We start from the raw sequence: 22252 nt of genomic DNA, 5'->3' as shown, positions 1-22252 counted from the left end.
TAACCCACCGCCAATTGCAGAAGAAAGACTAATAAGAAGGAGAGCCTTATCCGAATCTATGACAGCTGGACTGTCGAATTCTAAAATTATGTTCGACGATTGCCAAGGGGAACAATCGCAAAGTAAAGGACAAAAGATCAAGCAAGTCTGGAAGAAATTAGCAAATTCTCATCGCCAAAGACAATCTATTTCAGTAACGCCTCCGTGCAAAACTGATGGAAGACGTTATAACTCTGGTTTGGCGCTGTCATCTGCTTTGGCGTTTTCGCTACCGCATGATCAAAAGTACTACATCTCTCCTATTAGCAATAGCAGTAAAAGTTCATCTGGAACACTTAGCACAACAACGAGCAGTGATACAATGTCCGATTATTTCGGAAATAAACACAATTCTTCGCAAAGTAATATTGCAGGGCAAACAAAGAAAAGCAGTAAACGAAAGAAACGTCGTAGTTTCCATGGTAAATTTGATAAGGACGTCATTGGCGTTTCTTTCTTGCAGATATGTCGCGCAAATGACCTGCCACCAGAGAGAAACCGTAAGTAAATCTACACGATTTAACCGTTGCACTACTACCATGCCTGCTCACCGACCTATGCTTCGCCTGATATCTCAATAAATTTTAGTGTCTCGTACCAGCTTTGATATGGATCCTTTTGTTGTTGTGTCATATGGCACCACCACTTTTAGAACAACAGTTATCAGGCATAACTTGAATCCTGTTTGGAATGAAAAGCTCTTCTTTCACATTAGACACACAGAAACAACATTCCATCTCAAATTTACTATTTACGATAGGGAAAAGTTTTCTGGAAATGGTCGCGTAGCTTGGTGCGAACTGCCTATACAGGATATCATTAACAAATCTAGCAGAGATATAAGCCTTGCGGAAGCAGTTAGTGATGATGACAATACTATTGAAAAGGATATGGATTTATTGACGTTTCCTTTGCAACTGGATCAACCCATGAAATGGAAAGATAAACATCCAACTTTAACTATTCGTGCAAAATTTATGCCATACCAGCAAATTAGAAAGCTATTTTGGGCATCATTGGCAAAGACGTACGATATTGAACAGTCAGGCACCTTAAACCTATTACAGGTACAAACAATGCTGGACACAATAGGTTCAACTATTAGTGAAGCTACTTTAAAAACCTTTTGGCGAAAACATGGGAAAGATCCAAATGAAGACGAAGAACTGACATTGAATCAGCTTGTAGAATGCTTGGAAGAGTATATTAAAGGAGAAGATAATGAAAACGAAGATAACAGTACTCTATATTCAGAAATAGGCGGTATACGTATAAATGCATCAGAAGAAAATAAAACAATAGACACTGGGGCTACTGTAAATGATGACGACGATATAAAATGCTGGAATAACACTGTAATTGAAGGCTGTGAAAATAAAGACGAAAATGATGAAGATGACGATGATGATGAAACTACAGAAATCTCGGATTCACTATTATTTACAGATGATGAAGAAGATGATATGCCTCCCGGACTTGATCCTGAATTATTCAATTACTCTCTAAATTTACAAAGTCCTTCTCTAGAGCGTATTGAGGAAGTGGGTGATATATTCTTAGAAGGGGTTGACAGTGTGGTCAATAAAAGTCCGGTTTCAAATTGCAAGGATGGAGCTTTTCATAAGCAAAAGAGACAATACGTAGCCGAAAAGGTTATTCGCCTAAAAGAATGTCCCATTTGTCATAAACCAAATCTCTCCAGAAAGTCGCAAATGGATATCCTTACGCACGTTGCGACTTGTGCTGCTAATGATTGGACTACAGTGGATCGTTTCTTGATGCAGAACTTTCTAACAGAAGCATATGCGCAACGTCGTTGGCTTGGAAAGCTCGTACGTAAAGTAAGCTACGGAAGATATTCCTTAGGCAGAGTAAGTATACATTTCTATTTTATGCTCTACGGTGTGTTAAAGACCTTTCTCACTGATTCGCAGCAACTCTAATTGTCAGGATAATGCAAACATATTGGTGCAAGATCGAACAACTGGACATTTGATTGAAGAGAAAATAGCTGCCCATGTCAGGTTGGGCATGCGACTTGTATATAAAAGAATGAAGCATGGTATTCAATCCAAAGCAGCTCAACGTTTATTAACGAATATGACATTGAAGCAGGGACGTCGCTTCGACTCCCCTAGATCCGCCAAAGAAATCCCTGCTTTCATCAAATTCCATAACATTTCATTGGATGATGTTGCACGGCCTTTGTCAAGCTTTAAAACCTTCAATCAATTTTTTTACAGAAAGTTAAAACCAGGTTCAAGACCCATTGATTCGCCAGACGATGCGGCCATCGCTGTCAGCCCTGCCGATTGTAGAATGACAGTCTTTGATAGCATTACAGAGGCTACAACGCTGTGGATCAAAGGTATCGATTTCAGTATAAAGAAGCTACTTAGCGACACCAAACTTGCAACAGAATTTGAAGGCGGTTCTTTGGGCGTATTTCGTTTAGCCCCACAAGATTATCATCGATTTCATTCACCTGTAGACGGAACCATAACTCAAGTAAAACATATAGAAGGACAATACTATACGGTCAACCCAATGGCTATTCGTACAAGGTAATGCATAAAATTATAGCAAGCTCTGGAGCATGTGTAACGGAATAAAAGACTCACGTATATCAAAGTATCGATGTTTTTGGAGAAAACAGTCGAACAGTTATTTCAATGGAATCTAAGGAATTTGGAAAAGTAATCATCGTCTGTGTAGGCGCCATGCTTGTTGGATCTATTATATTAACGGCGAAAGTAGGTTGCTTCTTGAAACGGACTGATGAGCTTGGTTATTTCGCGTTCGGTGGGTCTACTCTTATTGTTATTTTTGAAAAAGGCAAGATTACTTTCGATAGTGATTTATTATTCAACTCTAACAGAACCGTAGAAACCCTGGTAAGCAGTACCTGATATGTGTCTCGCTTGAATGCTATCTAACTTGTCACAAAAGATTCGTGTAGGCAATCACTTTGGAAGAAAATCACGATAAATGATCCGAATGTTACTACTTCCATTTTCGAACTATTTATTAGCAATACATACCCTGCATATATCATTCTGATTTATATCCGATTACTTCCTTTTATTTACAATTTAGCAATAATAAATACTTTGTATTCTATCAAATGCTTCTCCTATTACTTCTGTGATAGACCTTCTCTCAGCTTTTCCTCTTCCTCTGCCTAAAAATGCAAAAGTACCATTTAATAGCACATTTAATGTAACAAATAAGCGTGTTACTTACCAACATCTTTTGTTGATCTATAAACCACGGTGGTAAATGAACTGGAAGAGTTACCAGATCAAGGTCGAAAAGTTCGATAAACTGCTCATTGACATATCTTGCTTTTGTGCCAGCAAAAGATCGATACTAAACAATGGCATAATTATTAGACGACCCGCTCTTCTCTCTTTTGGAGTTGGTAGTATTATTTACCTCTGTCACAATTGAGCTAAAATTCCAGCCTTCTAGCTTCCGCAAACATCCCACTAGTGTACCTGTTTCGTGTATTCCTGAACTACTGAAATGTTATTGGACTCGTTCACATAAGTTGCTTGATAAACTGAAATACTCTACGTGCACATGATCAATATAGGATGTGTTTCAACGTCTAATATCAGTTCCAATCCTTCTTTGATTAGTTCTTCAGATACAGGACGCCATGTGGAAGGTTGTGTTGGCTTCCACGTCGCCATTCCTACATGCACCAGTTTTATATTCCCTTCTTCGATGAAATTTGATGTTACTCTGTTTGGTAATTCTGGACTCAACATAATAAGTGTTTTAAAGCCAAACTGCCTCATATAGGAGAAGTTATGTTGTTGTAACATGTCTGAACGATAAATCCCAGGTTCAACAATGCCGAATTGTTCTGGTGGGCTTAATAGATTTACATTATTAGCACCCATTTTATGCATCTTTGGGAAAGAAGAAAAAAGAAAAAAAGACAAATTCAAGACACACACCCAAATTGTGCTTGAAACTCAACTCTTTTTCTCATTTCTTGTTGTTGATGCAATCAGTGTACCCAGATCTGTCAGAAGTAGGTCTTGTTAACCTTCTTAAATATGTAATACATAAACTCATAAGACCAGTTAGCTCAAGTGATAGGGCCTATAAAAGGGGCTGAACCACATCAGGTATGTATTGATGAGTTGAAAAAATGTGAATGAAGATGTTAATCACTCTGCCTCCTGTAGACAAAGAGGCCTCTATGTGAAAATATTTTTGATGTACAAAGGAGCGAGCTTTTTGATGTATTGGATAGCTTACGAACATGTTTTTGGAGTGACGAAGCAGTAGAAGATATTGAATTACAAACAAGCCTCCCATTCTCAACAGAAGAGGTTAATACATCAACACCGCTACAAACATCTGTACCCCAAGATACTGCCAAAGTTACTGTCGACTTGAAACGCGTTAGAATACCTGATATACAAAGTGAAGAGAATGATTATACCCTAGATTCAGGATCGAAAAAGCGCTTCCGACCGGCAGAGAACATATCTGGTAAGTAATTGAACATGGTGGTTTGAGCTTACTTTGTGGCTAATTAATTGATTTAGCAGGAGCTACAGAGAAGACGACGCATAGCATACTATACAGCAAGCATTCAACCTTGAAAGAATTCGCATCACTATGGCAGACCAAAATCATGCTTATACGGAGTCTTCGAGCACCGATTTATAAAGAAAAAGATCTCGTACAGTTACTTTTAAAAATCCATAAAACACACTCAAGGATTCAATGTCATCATTTGTCCTTATACCTTATACCCGTAGCAAAGGCTATGCGCAAACATTCAATTGTCGAAATATTGAATAAATGGATTTGTAACTGATCTGACTTATGCTTAACCATCCTTAGTTTCAGATTATGCAACAAGTGCTATACAAGAGCCAAACCCACTTTTAACAAAGCCATATGCATATCATTGATTTTCCTTTTTGCATTCAAGTTGTAGCTTGCGAAACAATACACACTTATTACTCATGCGCTAGTTCAGATGAAATATCACGTTCCCGTAAGAGATAATATTTATATTCCATTGTGCAATTACAGCTTGACACAATTGAGTAGCTCAAATGAAAAAGTTTGGTAGACACTTTTAAAGTCTGTAGTTCAAAGATGGATTATATAAGGTGAATTTTTAATGTATTATAAGTACTGAGTAGGTAGATAGGTTATGACTAGATTTATTCTAAACTTGAACATCGGCCGAAAATTCACCCTCTAATCCTGGTTCTAAAAGCGCTGCATGTCCAAGAATGATAATAGCAGCAGCGCCTGGAATCACAAGTTGTATGTTAATGTTAAATGTCGTAATATTTCTACTGCTGAGCTTGACTTACCAATGATCCAAAATATAGCACCGGTAGCACCAGAGAAAAGCAATAATAACAATGAAATACCTGCATAGCAAGCATAAAGTGAAGAAGGTGATAAAGTGGAACCGAAAATGGTGAGAGGTCCGTTTAATCGAGAAATCAGATAGAATCCTCCAAATAAGAAAACAATGGTAAAGATTAACCACCAGCTTGTGATACTACATTCAAGAGTGAGCATATGTGAGCGTAAATGAAAGAATGTTCAGTAACCGAGAGTTACCCGTTCCAACTTACATTGCATATATACCCAGTGCAAGAATAATCAAGAAGTAGTTGGCTGAAAAATATTGCAAATTATAACTAATAGAGCAAGAATAGAAACGAAATCAATAACTTTCCTTGGCAGACTTGCTAAATGACTTTATAACAGTTAAACTCACTTCCATCGCTGGCTGATGGTATGGAAATTGGTTGTAAAGCTGAATCTGTGCCTGTCAAAGAAATCACCAAGAGGTCTGATATTCGCTAAGCGCCCTTCACGAAATTTTTGTAAAAACGAGAATCGGGCCTCATTCGCAATGTTTGACGCGGCAGCTCCAAGTGTCTGAGCTGTATTACTGGAAAGAAGAGGAGTGGCCATTCAAAGAGTCTGTAAGTCAAAAGAAGGGAAGGAAAAAAATGCTGAAATGGCTTTCCAGCAATAATTTACATATTTCAAGAACAGCATCGCCAAGAATCGTCCAACCTTCATGGCTTCTCTAAAATGTTCAAAAATCAGACCTTGTTTCGAGTATCTTCCGACTTTCTTTTAAGTGCTATTTAACTTTTTGGGAGATACAAATACAGAGCTCTCTAGGTATACTGTAGCTTTATGGACGAGAAAAGACTTCGTTTTGAGATTGTTGTAGGGGAAGAGACTTCAACACTTCTTACAATCGGCTGCTGTTCCTGAATCTCTCTAGCATATGAGCGACCAATAAAATTTGATATGTCTCCACAATTGAAGAGCCATTTACACAGTGCAGAAGTATTATTATATTTTATGTAATTGCATGAAGTGTAGATTTATATATAAACAAAAAAAGTAGTATTACAAAACATATTAAAAAAGGGGAAATGACATGATACTAAAAAGAGAAAATAGTCAGAATCAAAGGTAGAAAAAAATAGTCCATAACATTTGAAAGAACTCCACCAGAAAATGTCAAGTATTCTTGTTTAATGTTTTAAAATTCCAATCCTAAAACTAAAAGCCTGACTTATAAGTGTACTTTTTGCTGATGATGAAGGTTAAGCACTGATTTTCAACTTAGCAAACCCCTCAGCGGCCTTCAAAGCGTCTTGCAACCCTTCAATTTTATCACCAGAACCTTGAGCAGCATCATCCTTACCGCCCTTCTTACCACCAATCTTCTCACAAACAACAGTGGCCCATTCAGAAGCCTTCAATCCCTTTTCAATCCAATTTTTACCAACAATACAGTTGTGAGCAACACGACCGCTGGCCTTGTCAGCACTCATCACGTAAAGAGCCTTGTCCTTCAAATTGGATTTGACATAATTGATAGCACCACCTAAAGCCTTACTGTTATTTCCAACAGGTAGTTCAGTAACCCAATATTGAGCCTCTGGATGTTCTTCGAAGTAACGTTTAACAGCATCACTAGCTTCTTTGACTTGCTCAGCCTTACGAGCCTTTTCGGCACTATCAAAGGCCTTCTTGATTTTGGCAAACTCATCGCGGAAAGCAGCCTTGGAAACAGCAGAAATGACAGCAGCATCCAAAATCTTAGATACAACCTTAAGCTCGGCTTCCAATTCGGCATCCTTCAAGTTCTTCAAATCATCCATCTTCTTAGCGACGGCTTCAGCTTCACGCTGAGCGGCGGCAGCTTCGTCACCCGTAACAGCAACAATACGACGGATACCCTTGGCAATACCAGATTCCTCAAGGATAACGAAATATTTAATGTCACCAGTCTTATCAACATGAGTACCACCACAGAACTCAATACTGGATTCTTTCCATTTAGGATTAGACACATCCTTTTCAATTTCATCAACGTCAAAACCAATTGAAACGACACGGACGGGATCAGGGTAGGTTTCACCAAAGACAGCTCTCAAACCGTGAATGGCCTTAGCAATGGATAAAGGAACCTCCTTAGAATAAACCTTGAGGTTTTTAGCGACAAATTCGTTTGCAATCTTTTCAACTTCGGCCAATTGCTTGATATTAACGGCGGACTTGAATGAGAAATCGAAACGTAACTTTTCGGGAGCAACAAGTGAACCCTTTTGATCAATATCCTCGCCAAGTACTTCTCGAAGAGCATAGTTGAGAATGTGTGTGGCAGTATGATTATTTCTCAAGGGGAAACGGCGTAAATCATCGTAGGTGAGTTCGACCTTGTCATTGATTTTCAATTGACCATATTTAAGGTGGCCAACATGCAGGACATATCCACCAAAGAGTTGACAATCTTCTACGACAAACTCAGTATTGCCATCCAAAGTAATAATAGAACCTGTATCATATTGCTGACCACCAGATTCGGCATAAAAGTTAGTCTTGTCCATCAAAAGACCAAAGTTGCGTTCTTCAGGAATATCATTGGTATTATCCAAAAACTTGTGTTCAAAGAAAATAGCCTTGATTTCAGCTTGGATGTTACCAGGCAAGTATTTGTAGTGATCATCAGTCTTAGGGACAGTATCGTTATTGTCTAAGGCACCCAAATCGTGAACATCAAGAGCAACAACATCTTGACCATTGTTACCACCCTTGGTCTTACGAGATTTTTCTTTGGCTGCTTCTTGAGCTGCTTCGAATTCTGCTTCATTGACCTTTAATCCATTTTCTTCAGCCATGATACGAGTAAGATCGACGGGGAAACCGTATGTGTCGTAGAGACGCCATACATCGTCACCAGACATGACATCAGAACCAGATTCTTTGGTCTTGTTCTTATAACCTTCAAAAAGCTTTTCACCACGATCCAGTGTCTTGGAGAAAGCAACTTCTTCTTCGTTGAGGATGCTCTTGATTTCGTCAGCCTTCTTACCCAATTCGGGGTAAGCCTCATGCATTTGTACAAGCAAAGTATCGACAAGAGAAGAGAAGAAAGTACCAATAGGAACGTTGAAGTATTTACGGACATATCTAGCACCACGTCTAAGAATACGTCTTAAAACATAACCACGGCCTTCATTGCTTGGTACACCACCATCAGAAATTGCAAAAGTCAAGGTTCTAATATGATCAGCAACAACACGATAAGCTGTGTCAATACCATCAACATCCTCATCGCCTAATTTACCAGCATAAGGTCTAGCATTGGTTAATTCTTGAATCTTTTCAAATAAGGGAAGGAAACAATCGGTATCGTAGTTGGAATATTTGTTTTGAAGAATAGAAACAAGACGTTCAAGGCCGAGGCCTGTATCAATATGTTGACTGGGTAAAGGACGAAGAGTACCGTCTTGTTCTCTGTTGAATTGCATAAAGACAAGATTCCAGATTTCGAGGACGTTGGGATCGTCCATGTTGACTAAGTGAGCGGCATCGCGACCACCAATACGATCATAGTGAATTTCTGAACAAGGGCCACAGGGACCAGTTTCACCCATTTCTAGAATATAACAATGATTAATTCTTCTTTCTTTACCGAGGTTCAGCTATAATATTATTCGATGCGATCGAGCAATCTTACCCCAAAAGTTATCCTTGACGTTACCAGGAATCAAACGCTTCTCTTCAACACCAAGATCCATCCAAATTTGCTTGGCTTCAAGATCAGCAGCAAGGCCCAACTTTTCATCACCACCGAAATAAGTGACATAAAGACGATCTTCAGGGAGACTGATTACTTTAGTCAAAAACTCCCAAGCAAGCTTGGCAGCACCTTCCTATACACAACGACAAATGGTCAACCAGTGTCGAATTGATTGATTTCCAAATAAAATACAAATCTGTTCCACAGTTTATAAACCCACCTTGAAATAATCACCGAAAGACCAGTTGCCCAACATTTCAAAAAAGGTATGATGATAGGTGTCCTTACCAACATCATCCAAATCATTATGCTTACCACCTAGTGAGTATTAACAAATGATTCTTTACAGTCAATACTGTTGATCAAAGTTTGCGATCTACGTTAATCGATCTTGTTTGTTACCTGCACGAATACACTTTTGAGAGTTACAAGCACGCTTAACATTAGCCAAAGGTGAATTGGGATCGAGTGTACCTAAGAAAATAGGTTTGAACTTTTGAATGTATCGTGAGTATGTGATCACTTATTCGGTACTGATGTTTTTCTCTTCAAACGTTTATTCTCGGCCAAATACTTACTTGGTTCATACCGGCATTTGCGAACAGGAGAGTAGGATCATCATGAGGGATGGTGGAGGAAGAAGGGACAAATACGTGTCCATTATCTTCAAAGTACTTGACGAAGGTGGAACGAACCTTGTTAACGGGCCACTCTAACTGTTCTCCAGTCATGATCTCGTTATAAAAAAATGTAAGGTAAAAGTATCGAAAAATAAAGGGGAAAAAAAAAGAGCTTTTTTTTTCCTTTTTTTGGTTCAGAAAAAAAAAAATTTCAAACCAATAAGGGATATAGTTTATGATTCAATGACCTTAGCTGGAAATGTTAAAAAAGACTATCACTACTGCGGGAAACAGAGCTCTCGTTTATCATTGGTAAAACCTGTCATAAATAATTTCCGCAAGACTGAAATGGTATAGTTCAAATTGAAGTAGTAGTGCTTGTAAAAAGATGCTCGTCCAATTCTTAGCTCTACCTCGAAAGTATTAATTCTTATTGCTGCTGGTAATTCGAACAATGGAGCCTAATATATACAATTCTGAAACCTTACCTGATATTAAAATTGTAGCGTGTAGACGAACAACAGCAGCAGAAAAATCAGCAACAAGAATGTTTATATTTTACAGGAATAAACGATATTAATTGGAAACAGTTCGTATCAATAGCATACATTATATCACTACTAGAGCTGCTAGTACAAAGGACAGGTATTTAAACAGCATGATTGTAGTTTATTCTGGATTATGGAAGTCGGTGCAGTTACTGTTTCTCTTTACCAATAATCTACCGTTATAACTGACTTGCTATAATCTTCTATAAGTTCTATTACATATCAACCTTCTTTAATATATGTAATGCCCTTTTATGAAAGTATTGCCTCCGTTTCTATATGGCATTGAGCCGAAGGCTTGAGATTGTTCTATTAGTCCTCTACTCTAGTGTTTTAAGGAGGAATCGAAGCGGAAAGAAACAAAAACTAGGCACATTATGAAAGCTTCGTAACTACAGCAAATTTTCTATGAAAGATGCGAACATAGGGCTTGGGTATACACTAAAGACCGCTAACAGTTCCAATTTCTGCGTCAATGTAGCAATATACATATCATAGGCTATTAATGAATGTACTCAGGTTTTTCTACTGATATAACGTTTATATAACGTCAACATTTCAGGCTAGCGTATGCCCAAAAAATGAGATAAAAACCTATTCAGCGTTCAATAACGATCGCGTACCTGCACTGATGAGTTGTTTAATTATGGATCATATTGTGTAAAACAAACTCATAACAATGAGGATTCAGATACTCGTAGCAGAACTCACGTTTAGAAATGAAGTAGCACATAATAGCATCTCTCTGACACCTATACATCGACAAATCCTAAATTTAAAACGGTTTGAAGAAGAAGCATGATGCACGATACCAATTTCTCAAGGATCCTGTAACAGTAGTGAAATAAAGAATAGTATATCACGCTCTACGACAAGTTTCATATGGTTAATCCATAAAGATAAATCCTAAAGAAATCAACGATAAACCTTTCATTTTTTAAAATCATTATACTTGAAAGGTGTATGTTACTAGCATACCCATGTTTACAGCCGCTGAACAACACAAAGTATGCAATCTTTTCTTTCAGACGTACTGAATTTTTGTGGGTTTCTCTGACGAGAGCGAGTGCAGCCTTTGATTTAATGACGCTTCTAGCCACCATTATTACCGTCGTGAAGTTAACGTATAATTGAAAGATTGTTTATAAAAAAAAAGAAGGTGGTCAAGCAAAACATTCTCTTCTTAGAACGATTTATTAGCTTGTTCTAGCTGGGTCAGTAGGTAAATGTTTTGGTAATTACATTGTATTTTTGTTAAGGCTAGGTCTAACTCAGCAACCGAAAAGCAGCCTAGATTCTTCTACTAATCAATTTGCTCTTTTGACGCTTTAAAATATAGCCACTTAAGCCGAAATTTCTATTTCGATTAACAGAAATTTGGATATTGTGTATACTATTGAAATTTAGTGCGAATAGGAACCTGCACAAAAGAGTTCAATGACCATGATAATTAAGTTTCGCTACAAATAGAAGGATGCTGAAGAATTACTTTACTTCCAAACATAGACAGTATATATATCAGATAGTGGATGAGCTCACAGAGCAACTAATCCCTAAATAGAATTAAGACAGATGACCATTACTCACTACATTTATCATTAACTTACTATCTCTCTACTCACTTAGAAGATATCCTATGTGTATATCTGGTCCTTCACGAAGTCCTTTTTCATTTAATTTTGATTTACACTAAAAGATTGGGATCTATGACTTTAAGCATATGCAGAACAGTGGTTCCTAAGAACGATAAGAATTTGAGATTTAGGTTTTTCTCATATATTTTGTTCGGGCGATTTCCTTAGCCTAGAATATACGCATACTCTTCTTCGTACAATTCGAAAATACAGCAGAGCGTCAACAAATAGAAACTTTGAAAATGTTTATACTACTGCAGTTATAGGAAAAGAAAGAACAAGGCTGCTCTGGGACGGCAATGTTTTTTTCATCATTTTTACTGAGACTATTTTGCATCAATAACTATATTGGTTTAATGAATCAAATATAACAGCGATTCGACTGCTATGAATAATGTGACAAAGAAAGGTGAGTAGACCTGCTTTATTTATCCAAAGCATGCTGATGGAACCATACAAAAAGAGTGGACGGTGGTTGAACGGAAGTTAGGTTGTATTAAAATATAAATACAAATATCAGAGAGAAACGAAAACAAAAGGAAATATATGAAAACCATCTGCTTTAATCAACAGTAACATTTTGAATTTTGAATGAAAACAAAAAACATGTAGGGACAAAGCACCTTTGTTATAATTGTGGATATTGTAAAAAACTTCTTCTATGGGGGCTCTCAAAAACAATATAATAAAACGAAAAACATACCCAACTGTTGTAGCTCGGTTAATTACCACTGAACGGTGTCGTCACTAACTACTGAATGAACACATTGCTTCAGACTGAATAAGTCACATTGGTACATGACGTCTAGAAATAGTAGAGCACACTGACTTAGATTCTGTACCTTGCTATCCTAATTGTTGCCTAACAACTGCCTTATTATACGTACTGTAACATATTGACGTGGCTTAAAAATCAATCAACCAGAGGTCGTGACATATACGCAGTGGTAAATAAAAGAGATAAAAAAGTGTTTGGGGCAGAAAAAAACCTATTGTGAGAGGAACAATAAGCAAACTTCCGTATGAAATATACTCTCGATATCTAGGTGGACTATAATACAGAATAAAATGACAATGTTCAAGTGTATAATATTGACCTTGATTAGGATATTTATAGATATAGGTATATACTAACTGAAAACAAAAGATACCATTATTCTCCATAGGCTTCAGCTGGTGTAAAAGAAAAGAAAGCCCAGTCAATTTTTTGAAATAAAAAAGCGTCCTTACTGGTATGCACCAAATACGTGCTATGATCCTTCAAGGGCTTAAATGGCAATAATGATAAGGAAAGTCTCACTGAAAGCCATTATGGGAATGTAGATCCCACAAAAGTTTCAAGTTGTATTCCATTGAGAAGGGACCACAAACGTGAGACAAATAACCAAATCACACACGAAAGCTTATGAGATAATTGAAGGGTAAGTAAGAGTTGTAAAGTTAGAATGTCTAGACAACATAGTCGATTACACAAATGTTGTAAGAGCAGAATAGTTCCTATAATCAACGGGAAGCACCAATCCGGATTATTAAGCTGCCATAATTATCCATTAGAAGCATCCTGAAAAGCGAAAGGCAAAGGTAAATCGACCTGTTTGTTTGCGAATAAACTCAAGCATCAATTGGAGAGCAGTAAATAGAAGACATTCGTTTTATAGAACTGTTTTAGAACAATGATTTTTGCCAACATATATATCCTTAAAGAGATGATGCCCGGAATGCAGAATGAGTAAACAGAATGAGCATAGTAAAACGCTTAAATTAGAAAGACATGACAGAGTTCTATCAATATTTAACAGCCAAATACAGAATTAAAGTAGTTCACTTGAATGCAAGGTAGATTTCCCCTATTAAGTACGCATCAATTTCAGGAACAGAAATATCGGTGAGTAAAATCATGTCTGGTAAAGATTGCATGAAACTGTAGCGGCTCAACTATTCCTTTAGATAGCTAAATCCTCGATCGATCAAAAAAGTTACATTTTCTAATATGCATTCAATGGTGAACAAAGTAGAGAAAAAAACTCTTTTACCTGTACCTTCCTCCGGTCGACCTCTAAAACAGAGAAGAATACAGTCGATTAAGCAGCAACCGCTGCAAGAGGGTCATCCGTCTTCACGGTCATCAACATTGCAAGCTTCGGTATTTCCTATTAGAAACGTACAACAACTATTAATATTCCTTAATGATGAGCTTGATTTGGGTGTTAAAGAGAACGATCTAACCAATCCTTCCCCGCAACGAACTCGATCTCTCTATCAATTGTTGTATAACCATTTCTTCTGGTGGGCTGAGAAGAATTCAAAGCAGCAGAATGATCAGAAAAAGAGTCAGGTATTATTTCAATGAGTCAGATGAACCTCACTATATTGGTCTTTTGCACACTAAAATCATCTGTATTGCAACGTATATTATTCCTGTCTAGGAGCCATCGAACGTTCTTGCCACACAAGTGACACTCTACAAAAAATTCAACAGCTTTTTAAAAAGATTGCGATGCCCTATTACCTACGCTGACTACTGCAATTCAACAGCGCTAATTGTTCAAAAGGTTGTCTCCAATATTGCAGCTTTTTACGACGTTCAAAAATCGTGTTATGAAAAATTCGCATCTTCTATCAACGAAATAACCTCAGCCAATGATGAAAACCAACGTTTGCTAGAAGAGAAGCAGAAAAAGATAGCAGATTACATGGAGAAAGAGAGCGTCATCCTAGAGGCGGAGAAGGAGAGCGAAAGGATGCTTATGGAAAATGAAAGCTTGGATGTAAGCATCCGAGAACTGAGAAAGGAACTAGACACGGTAAACAAGTCTATTTCGAACCAGAAGAAGAAGAAATTGGAACTGAAAGACAGAATGGTAGGCAGACAAAGCAGTTCATTAATTCTTTAAACAATTGGCTATACTTATTATCTGGTGGTTTTTTCTTTTTTTTCCCCCTATTCAGTCTGAATTGTATATGGCCACAGTTGAAGAGCAAAATCGCGTAGATACGTTAAAAGAGATTTCAAAGATAGACATACATGAGTTACAGGCACAGATAGAAACTCTGAACCAGGAGAAACCGTTAATTGAACAAAAAATGGTAGAAGCTCAATCAAAAGTGGACAACGCAGATAGGACTATTGCAGAAATGAAAGCGCTAAGCACTGTAACGTATATTTTCTATGGAAGGAGGAAAGAATGGGATATACAATTAACTATCAGACTGTACACTAAACTATTACAACATATAGTGCTTAAAAAAATGCATCCAATCTTTTGACGACTTTAAGAACAAGGTTCAACAAGCAGAGGGCCTTAAACAAACGCTTAACACCATGAAAGAAGGTTTTGCAAAAGAAAAAATGAAGGAAGATGAATTGCTAAATGAAATCAGCGTAAGAATCGTATGCATTTTACGAAACTTTCGATTTGATGTAAATTCTCATCTCTGTTCGATTTTTGAAATAGTATGTAAATAAAAAATATGAAGAAGATGAAGCAAACCTTAAGCGAATAGCAGTACAGAGAGAAGAAAAACGCCAAATGGTAGATATAGAATGGAAAGAGCAAAGCATGAAATGGGAAATAGAATTGGAAAAGCTCAAACAATCAGAAACAGCGAGTGCTGCTGATGCTCAGCGTTTGCGCGAAATAGAATCCGAGGTAACTATCAGCCTAAGAAGCAATCTTAATTGAGTATCCATCCTAATCTACTGCTTGATATAGGTTAATCAACTTCGCTTGGCAGAGGCTAACCACATGAGTTCGATTACAGAAAAATATCAATCATTGTTGCTGGCTATTGATGAAATTTTGGAAGGAATCAAGCATTCAAACTGATTACAGGCGGTCAAAATTCAAAAGCATTATACTTTGGCACATATATATTTGCACAATGTGTGCCAGCTGGTCTCATCATATACAATAAAGCCATTTGTTACCTTCTCTACTAAATAGTTACAAAATACTTTTAGATTGCTTGTTATCATTGCTACATTTTGTGAAAAAATATTTGTTGTCTCCAAGTCGTTGCTTGGTATATTTTATTTCGGGGATGTGCTATAAATCAAATTACAATCTTCGTACTGACGCTTATATAATGATGTGAACAGCACTCAAACGATACCAGTTATATTTGTACAGTCTGACGACATGATGATTAAAATGCATCATATTGAAATGCATAACGATAGTTTTATTCACATACATTTCACATCTTTTTTATTCATAGTCCTGAAGCTTATTCTAGCTAAGTATATCCTTTTGTCTGTTTTTATCTCCACATGATAACACCATAGTGACATCTTAAGGCTTGCAAGGTTCCTTACTGTCACCACCGCTTATCTCTTCATGAATTAGAACGCTGATTTAAGTCCCAACTATTTGAAAAACCATACTGCTCAAAATAAAAGATAAAGAAAAAGTACATGAACCTTATTAAGAACTCGAGCTCTAGCACAGCGATTACTACAAACATCATAGTTAATCTCTTATTTTTTATTTTCACTGTCGTGTCCTGAATTTATGATTTACTTTACAGTCTATATTTTTATTTGAAAAGAAGAGGAAGAAGTGCCCTGTATTCTGATTCGAATATCAAGCAGCTTTATACTAGTTATAATACTATGATGTCGTGTTACCCTTAGATAAATTAGATGTAACTTAGAATAAGTATATATAAGCAACAATTGTATAAAGAATAAAACCCCAGTCTTTTCTCCTATCATTAAACTTCGTGTCTTCGTCGCTTTGTGCACGACAATGATATGACTGGATATCATCTGTGTCACACGACATCACTACGAGCTTTCAGTCGACAATTTCTACGAACAAAAGTAAAATGAAAAAAAATTCCCCAACGGGGAATCGAACCCCGGCCATGTCGGTGAAAGCGACAGATCCTAGCCACTGGACCATTGAGGACTATTTATTGATACGGAGTGTGAAGGATTGTCAGCCCAATCAATAGAATTAGAGCACGTGAGGTCCGGCTCGGTGCTCGGTAGAATGAATGAGCGGAAGTAGATAGTATAAATAGCAGTGACTCACAAAACTGCGACAATGTTTTCAAATTTTCGCATAAATAATCTTTGTGTTGACCGTACAGTATATAGACCCTCCTAAACCTACTAAAAAAATTACACCATTGCAAAGCTATGGTTTTCAGCTTTCAAATACTATAAGATGTGCTAAGTTTTAGTCAGATACACTGATGAGATAAGTGGGATTAAAGTAGGGCATACAGATTCGGAGCAACAATTTATTTGATGTGACAACAAATAACAGAGAACATCCATCGATTTACCATTTCGTCCACCCTCCTTTTGCCTTTATAACAGCTTGAATTCGCGCTGGCATACTTTCTATATGTTTCAAGCATAGTTCTGGCGTAACTTTATTATACCAGACCTCCGCAACTCGTTCCCACAACTCATTTAGGTTCGACGGTGCTGTATCGTACGCTGCTAGTTTGCACTTCAAGTAGAACCACAGATTCTCAATTGGATTAAGGTCCGGAGAATATGAAGGCCAGTCTAAGACGTTCACCTTGTTCTTTTGGAACCATTTTTTCGTCAGTTTGGCAGTATGCTTCGGATCATTGTCCTGCTGAAAGACAATATCATCCTTTTTAAGCCCATAATCTTTAAGGGTCTCCATAAAGTCACCCTTCAGTATTTCGCAATACAATTTGGCGTCCATCCCGCCCTCGATCTTGGCTATGAACCCAGGTCCATATTGAGTGAAACAGGACCACAACATCAAACTTCCTCCACCACCTTTGTAAGCGAAGTTGACATTGTGCTCCTGAAGAGGTTCACCCTTTTTAACCCAAGTCCACATCTTTCCGTCCGAACCTAAACGGTTTATTTTAGTTTCGTCACTAAAAACAACTCGTTTCCAATCCTCAACCGTCCAGTTTCTGTGAGCTTTGGCCCATTTCAAGCGATTCTTTCGTCGATCATTAGTCAGTGGCAGAGCTGACTTCTTAATCTTTGAATCAAAGTCTGCAGATTTCAGGAATCTGCGTATCGTCTGAGGAGAAATATCATACCCTTGAGCACGTAGGCTCCGGGCAGCCTCTACAGCTGTCATAAAATGCCCAGTGTAAAAAGATCTTACAATTTTTCTACCGAGCAATTTGCTGATTTTAGATGGTCTACCACCTTTGTTGTCAGATGCCGATTGATGATCTTTAGCAATGCGGTCGACTGTTCTGGTTGAAACTCCAAAAGCTTTGGCAATACTTCTGTTTGACTCAGTACCATTAAGTCTAGATAGAATATCCATCTTTTTATCATAAGGAATTGGTCTCATCGCTAGAGTTAAAGGTGATTAGTTGTAAATGTGGAGTAATGACTAATGAGTTAGGTGCAAATGTCTAAATTGTACGAAACAAAAACGGAAAAAAGCATTAAAAGCATTTAAATGAATGGTACTAATAGTAATTGACTCCATTAGAACTCAGAAATCCCTTCGCTTTTCTGTAGGCAAGTGATCTTTTGACATCTCTCATTTTATGCGTGATGTCCAAAAATTCGCCCATCGGTCAATTTTCCTAATTGATGGGTGATCGGTTCATGCAAATGCCACAAACTAGATATGAAATAAGAGCTTGAAGGGTCCTTATTCTATTACTCGTTTTCATTTTGTATCTTTATTAAGGAAAATTGATAGTAAAGTTGCGATTTATGCAAAATTTGAAAACATTGTCGCAGTTTTGTGAGTCACTGTAGATAAGAGAAATATACTTTTAATAAATGAGCTTTCTTTCATATAACAATCTTATATCTAAGTTAAGAAACAGTACAACAAAATCTATATTGGAAAACCAACCATAGTTATTTCACGGACTACTACTCCTAACGTGTCATTATTTAAAAATATGGTAAAAAATTGTTGTACCTATAATGAACAATTAGCTCACGTGATTAAAAGTAACTCGGACGTTAATCCGGTCTGTCATGTCCCGATCACTATCTACGGTATCGAAACACGAGTGAGAATTAATTAATTTAAACACAGCATAAACGGCTGTCAACTTAGACTTGAATTGTCGATTAAGCAATTGTTCACAAGTCAAACTGGTATCAGATCCATAACAGTGTAAGAACACGCCTTCACTAATCTCTCATTAGATCCATTAGTACTCATTGGTTGTAACTACATCTTTCTAACATTCTCTATAAGCTCAGCTAATTCTCTGAAAAATATATAAAGCCTTCATATTCTCAAAATTGAAATAAAAATTATCTGACTTTTTCGGTCTCGTTCTATCTGTGGTATTTGACGACTTGTGGAGTAAAATATCACTTAGTTAAAACAATAAAAAGTTAACGAGATCAAACTAGTAGGTCTTTATTTTGAAGAAAAATATCTACTGCAAAAATTTAATTATCTTCTTCATATTGCAGAACCTAGAAACTGACAGCTGAGTTATTCTACTCAAAGAAGATGTACGTCTTCTGAACCGTAAAAGAATAGAATTCTCCCTTGAGGAGATTACGCATCTACCCGGAGCGGGTGGACTTGTAAACGTATCCATGGCTTGATCTAGTGATCATGCAACTAACCTATTTTCCCGTCCTAACCATTATGTAGCACTGCTTGCAGGAAAATAGTATTAATTAGGAAAATGGTATTCGTGCGTGGTGTTTGAGTTGAGTGAACGGTTATTGTAAAGGATGATCACAAACTATTATCTTGTAATCATTCTTTATGCCGAAGGCAGAGAATAGTACTTATAACCTATTATACCTTGGTGTTGAATCAATATATCCTACATGTCCATATATTAATTCTACTATATATCCTATGTCATATAGTAACGTATTACAGTAAAATAAGTAAACTATATATCCTAAATGACAACCTGTTCAGCAGCCTTATACGAGGTAGCTAATCTCGTATAAGAATCATCACTTATTCTATATTTGTTTCCTACTCTACTTTGTTTAAATTTTAGCAGTAATGAGGCGCGAGGATCTTGGGTATAATTTGTATACGAGTTCTCCACATCTTATATGATGCTGTCAACTAAACACAACACTTAATTCACGGTACTCACATATTCGAGTTTATGTAGTTTCTAATTATTTCTGGTTTGCAATATTGTATAATTCATCTTTATCCTTCATAAAGTGAATTATATCTTTACTATTTGTATATCATCTACCCTCAAATACGACAGATACATCTTAGGAGAAAACAGTTCTGAAGTTGATTGACAATGTTTCGAGTTCTTTGAGACCCTAAGCAGCAGTGCACATCGAATTCACTACAACATATTTCGCATGCGCATGGGTAGTAAGATATTATAGATCGGTCTCGTCAATCCTAGTAAAGCAAATCAAAAGCACAATCATTAATATGGTAAAACTGGTGCCTGGTGACAGCGAACAACGAATTGCGGTTTCTAAGTGGTATGGTGGACCAAGTTTGAATCCAGCCTTACAAAAAGTCAGAAAAGTAATTGTACACTTGACAAAAATTCAGGCACGCTTGCAATGGATCACTAAGATTCTTTTGTATACAGATCTTGTTTCCCTGTCTAATCATATCGGTATAATTGAAGTGACCTGAAAAATTGACATTCGTGCGTTTTTTCCTTTCAGCCTTTATATATTGAATATAGCATTTCTCATTGTCGATCTCTCATCCATCCTTCAGCTATCATCGCTCACATATCATTAAGTTTAAATATTCGCGTTCAAGAATGATGCGTATAATTGTTCATCTGCTTTATCAATCATGTTCTTTTATTCCATTGAATAATATACACAGGAAAAGGTAAAAAATGCTTAGAAGAGACGGTGAGGCTTACCCATGGTGGACTTCAAGTACAAAGACTTGACGTTTTGCCAGTGCTTCTTCAACAAAGAAACGAGGAAGTTGACAGCCAACATGATGTTAGCGACCAATTGGTCTTCAGTCATATCGAGATGACCGACAGCAACACCGAGACAGAGAACCTTCTTCAATTGGAACTTGATGGTGGAACGGATTTCATTGGCCTTATCAACCAAAGAATCGTTGTGAGAAACGGGGGTAGGGAACTTACCGACCTTGTGGAGACCAGGACCCAAAAGACGAGGAATTTGCTTGATCAAAGCTTCAGAGGCCAAGAAAGCATCATACTTCTTAGCGAGCTTCTTGATGAGCTTCTTGTTCTTGTTCAACTTCTTCAAATCGTCAACGGATTGGAATTCCATACCGCAACCCTTGGCTTGATCACAGTGGAAAGCATCACCAAGGACACAGACGGTCATACGAGGACGAGCAATGTTGGGAAGCTTGATGGTACCGGAGAAACGCTTATCACGTTGAGGGTCGTAGTTCTTCAAACCAATTTGAAGTTCGACGGTTTCGACAAAGTTACGCTTCTTTTCTTGAGAAGCGGCTTGGATTTGGTTGACAATATCTCTAACGGCACTAGCGCTAACCTTGCTGTTGACGATTGTTCAAATGCATAAAATTGAAATTTCAAATGGAAAGAATGAGAAGTATTGTTAGAAAAGTTGAAGCAAAAAATTCAGGGCGAACCATCCACTAACTACATATAAGGTTGCATAGACATATGCTAAGTGTATGTTATCGATGGATGGATCAGATGGATGGTATATGCTGCAATGCTTTACCTCATTTTAGAAGGATGTATAAAAGGAGGGATTTCATCAAGAGCCTGTTCTCAGAAACCATTTAGAAATAAAATGTAGTGCGCGAAGATCGGATATTCAATTAGGGGTCGCCCCACATACAAAGAGAAAATGGATCTAGATACTGCTATCCTGATCATAAAACTATAAATTAAAAAGTTGAGCCACTGAAATTGAATATGACAATGAAGAGAGAGATAATATATCTACAGGGGCATAAAATGAGAGGTGAAAAGATAGAAAGAGGCACTGAAATTAGAGATTTAGATGGAATTGCATAGGCTGAAGTGTGCGTATTCTGTTAGAAGCAGTACCTATCATGCCATAATAAATTACGCTAATACCTAAACGTATGATACTTGTAATGCAGCGAGCAATTGAAATAAGGCAGAAAAGAGACCTGCTTGGGAAGCGTAGGATACGTATTGAGCAACCGTTGCGAAAGAAGGATGTGTGTAATACAACGCTAGTCTAAGGATTCTTTGATGATCATTTTTGGGAAAGCCATGACAGAGAAGAAGCATAAAATCGAGAAACAGAGGATTCTCACTTGCGCAAGGTTGAAAATTGGAGTAGAGGTACCTTTCGACGCGTTTTCAGTACACCAGTTGACCTGACTTGTTATTCATAGGATTTAGTCTCTTTTCTGGTGGAAGAAGGCTGATAGA

The 22252-nt window shown here is 37.3% G+C and overlaps 7 protein-coding genes and 1 non-coding gene across 8 annotated transcripts; 3 read left to right on the top strand and 5 right to left on the bottom strand.

Annotated features, from left to right (window-relative positions):
• Nucleotides 1–361: 361 nt before the first annotated feature.
• On the top strand, nucleotides 362–2948 carry BDF20DRAFT_818180 (phosphatidylserine decarboxylase-domain-containing protein; the record flags this gene model as incomplete). The annotated part of the gene is made up of 5 exons (XM_053077328.1): nucleotides 362–539; nucleotides 628–1554; nucleotides 1684–1910; nucleotides 1990–2603; nucleotides 2672–2948. The coding sequence occupies 5 exons, from the start codon at nucleotides 362–364 to the stop codon at nucleotides 2946–2948; spliced, it is 2223 nt and encodes a 740-aa protein (XP_052937603.1).
• Nucleotides 2949–3198: 250 nt separating this feature from the next.
• BDF20DRAFT_818129 (tyrosine phosphatase family-domain-containing protein) lies at nucleotides 3199–3947 on the bottom strand (the record flags this gene model as incomplete). Its single annotated transcript, XM_053077325.1, has 3 exons — nucleotides 3199–3408; nucleotides 3475–3556; nucleotides 3616–3947. 3 exons carry the CDS (start codon nucleotides 3945–3947, stop codon nucleotides 3199–3201), a joined length of 624 nt encoding a protein of 207 aa, XP_052937602.1.
• A 266-nt stretch (nucleotides 3948–4213) lies between these two features.
• Nucleotides 4214–4879, top strand: BDF20DRAFT_912545 (uncharacterized protein; the record flags this gene model as incomplete). Its single annotated transcript, XM_053083967.1, has 3 exons — nucleotides 4214–4254; nucleotides 4328–4548; nucleotides 4605–4879. The coding sequence occupies 3 exons, from the start codon at nucleotides 4214–4216 to the stop codon at nucleotides 4877–4879; spliced, it is 537 nt and encodes a 178-aa protein (XP_052937601.1).
• A 360-nt stretch (nucleotides 4880–5239) lies between these two features.
• On the bottom strand, nucleotides 5240–6006 carry BDF20DRAFT_818171 (PRA1 family protein-domain-containing protein; the record flags this gene model as incomplete). Its single annotated transcript, XM_053077327.1, has 4 exons — nucleotides 5240–5325; nucleotides 5391–5584; nucleotides 5661–5726; nucleotides 5807–6006. 4 exons carry the CDS (start codon nucleotides 6004–6006, stop codon nucleotides 5240–5242), a joined length of 546 nt encoding a protein of 181 aa, XP_052937600.1.
• Nucleotides 6007–6656: 650 nt separating this feature from the next.
• Nucleotides 6657–9873, bottom strand: BDF20DRAFT_818352 (alanyl-tRNA synthetase; the record flags this gene model as incomplete). Its single annotated transcript, XM_053077356.1, has 5 exons — nucleotides 6657–8998; nucleotides 9080–9275; nucleotides 9363–9460; nucleotides 9545–9635; nucleotides 9721–9873. The coding sequence occupies 5 exons, from the start codon at nucleotides 9871–9873 to the stop codon at nucleotides 6657–6659; spliced, it is 2880 nt and encodes a 959-aa protein (XP_052937599.1).
• A 4061-nt stretch (nucleotides 9874–13934) lies between these two features.
• On the top strand, nucleotides 13935–15771 carry BDF20DRAFT_835000 (uncharacterized protein; the record flags this gene model as incomplete). The annotated part of the gene is made up of 6 exons (XM_053078797.1): nucleotides 13935–14279; nucleotides 14371–14805; nucleotides 14894–15097; nucleotides 15183–15326; nucleotides 15400–15594; nucleotides 15658–15771. The coding sequence occupies 6 exons, from the start codon at nucleotides 13935–13937 to the stop codon at nucleotides 15769–15771; spliced, it is 1437 nt and encodes a 478-aa protein (XP_052937598.1).
• A 1011-nt stretch (nucleotides 15772–16782) lies between these two features.
• BDF20DRAFT_t69 lies at nucleotides 16783–16854 on the bottom strand. Its single transcript has one exon. It is a non-coding gene; the product is annotated as a tRNA-Glu (tRNA).
• Nucleotides 16855–20729: 3875 nt separating this feature from the next.
• On the bottom strand, nucleotides 20730–22031 carry BDF20DRAFT_938403 (60S ribosomal protein L1-B; the record flags this gene model as incomplete). The annotated part of the gene is made up of 2 exons (XM_053084774.1): nucleotides 21795–22031; nucleotides 20730–21375 (listed from the first exon to the last, which is right to left on the bottom strand). Exons 1-2 carry the CDS (start codon nucleotides 21800–21802, stop codon nucleotides 20730–20732), a joined length of 654 nt encoding a protein of 217 aa, XP_052937597.1. The 5' UTR covers nucleotides 21803–22031.
• Between the last annotated feature and the right edge of the window lie 221 nt (nucleotides 22032–22252).

Source organism: Mycotypha africana (genome assembly GCF_025528875.1).
Source record: "Mycotypha africana strain NRRL 2978 chromosome Unknown BDF20scaffold_4, whole genome shotgun sequence".
Taxonomy (NCBI): Eukaryota; Fungi; Mucoromycota; class Mucoromycetes; order Mucorales; family Mycotyphaceae; genus Mycotypha; species Mycotypha africana.
The sequence above is the reverse complement of the archived record's forward strand: the minus strand, read 5'-3'. Positions and strand labels throughout refer to the sequence as shown.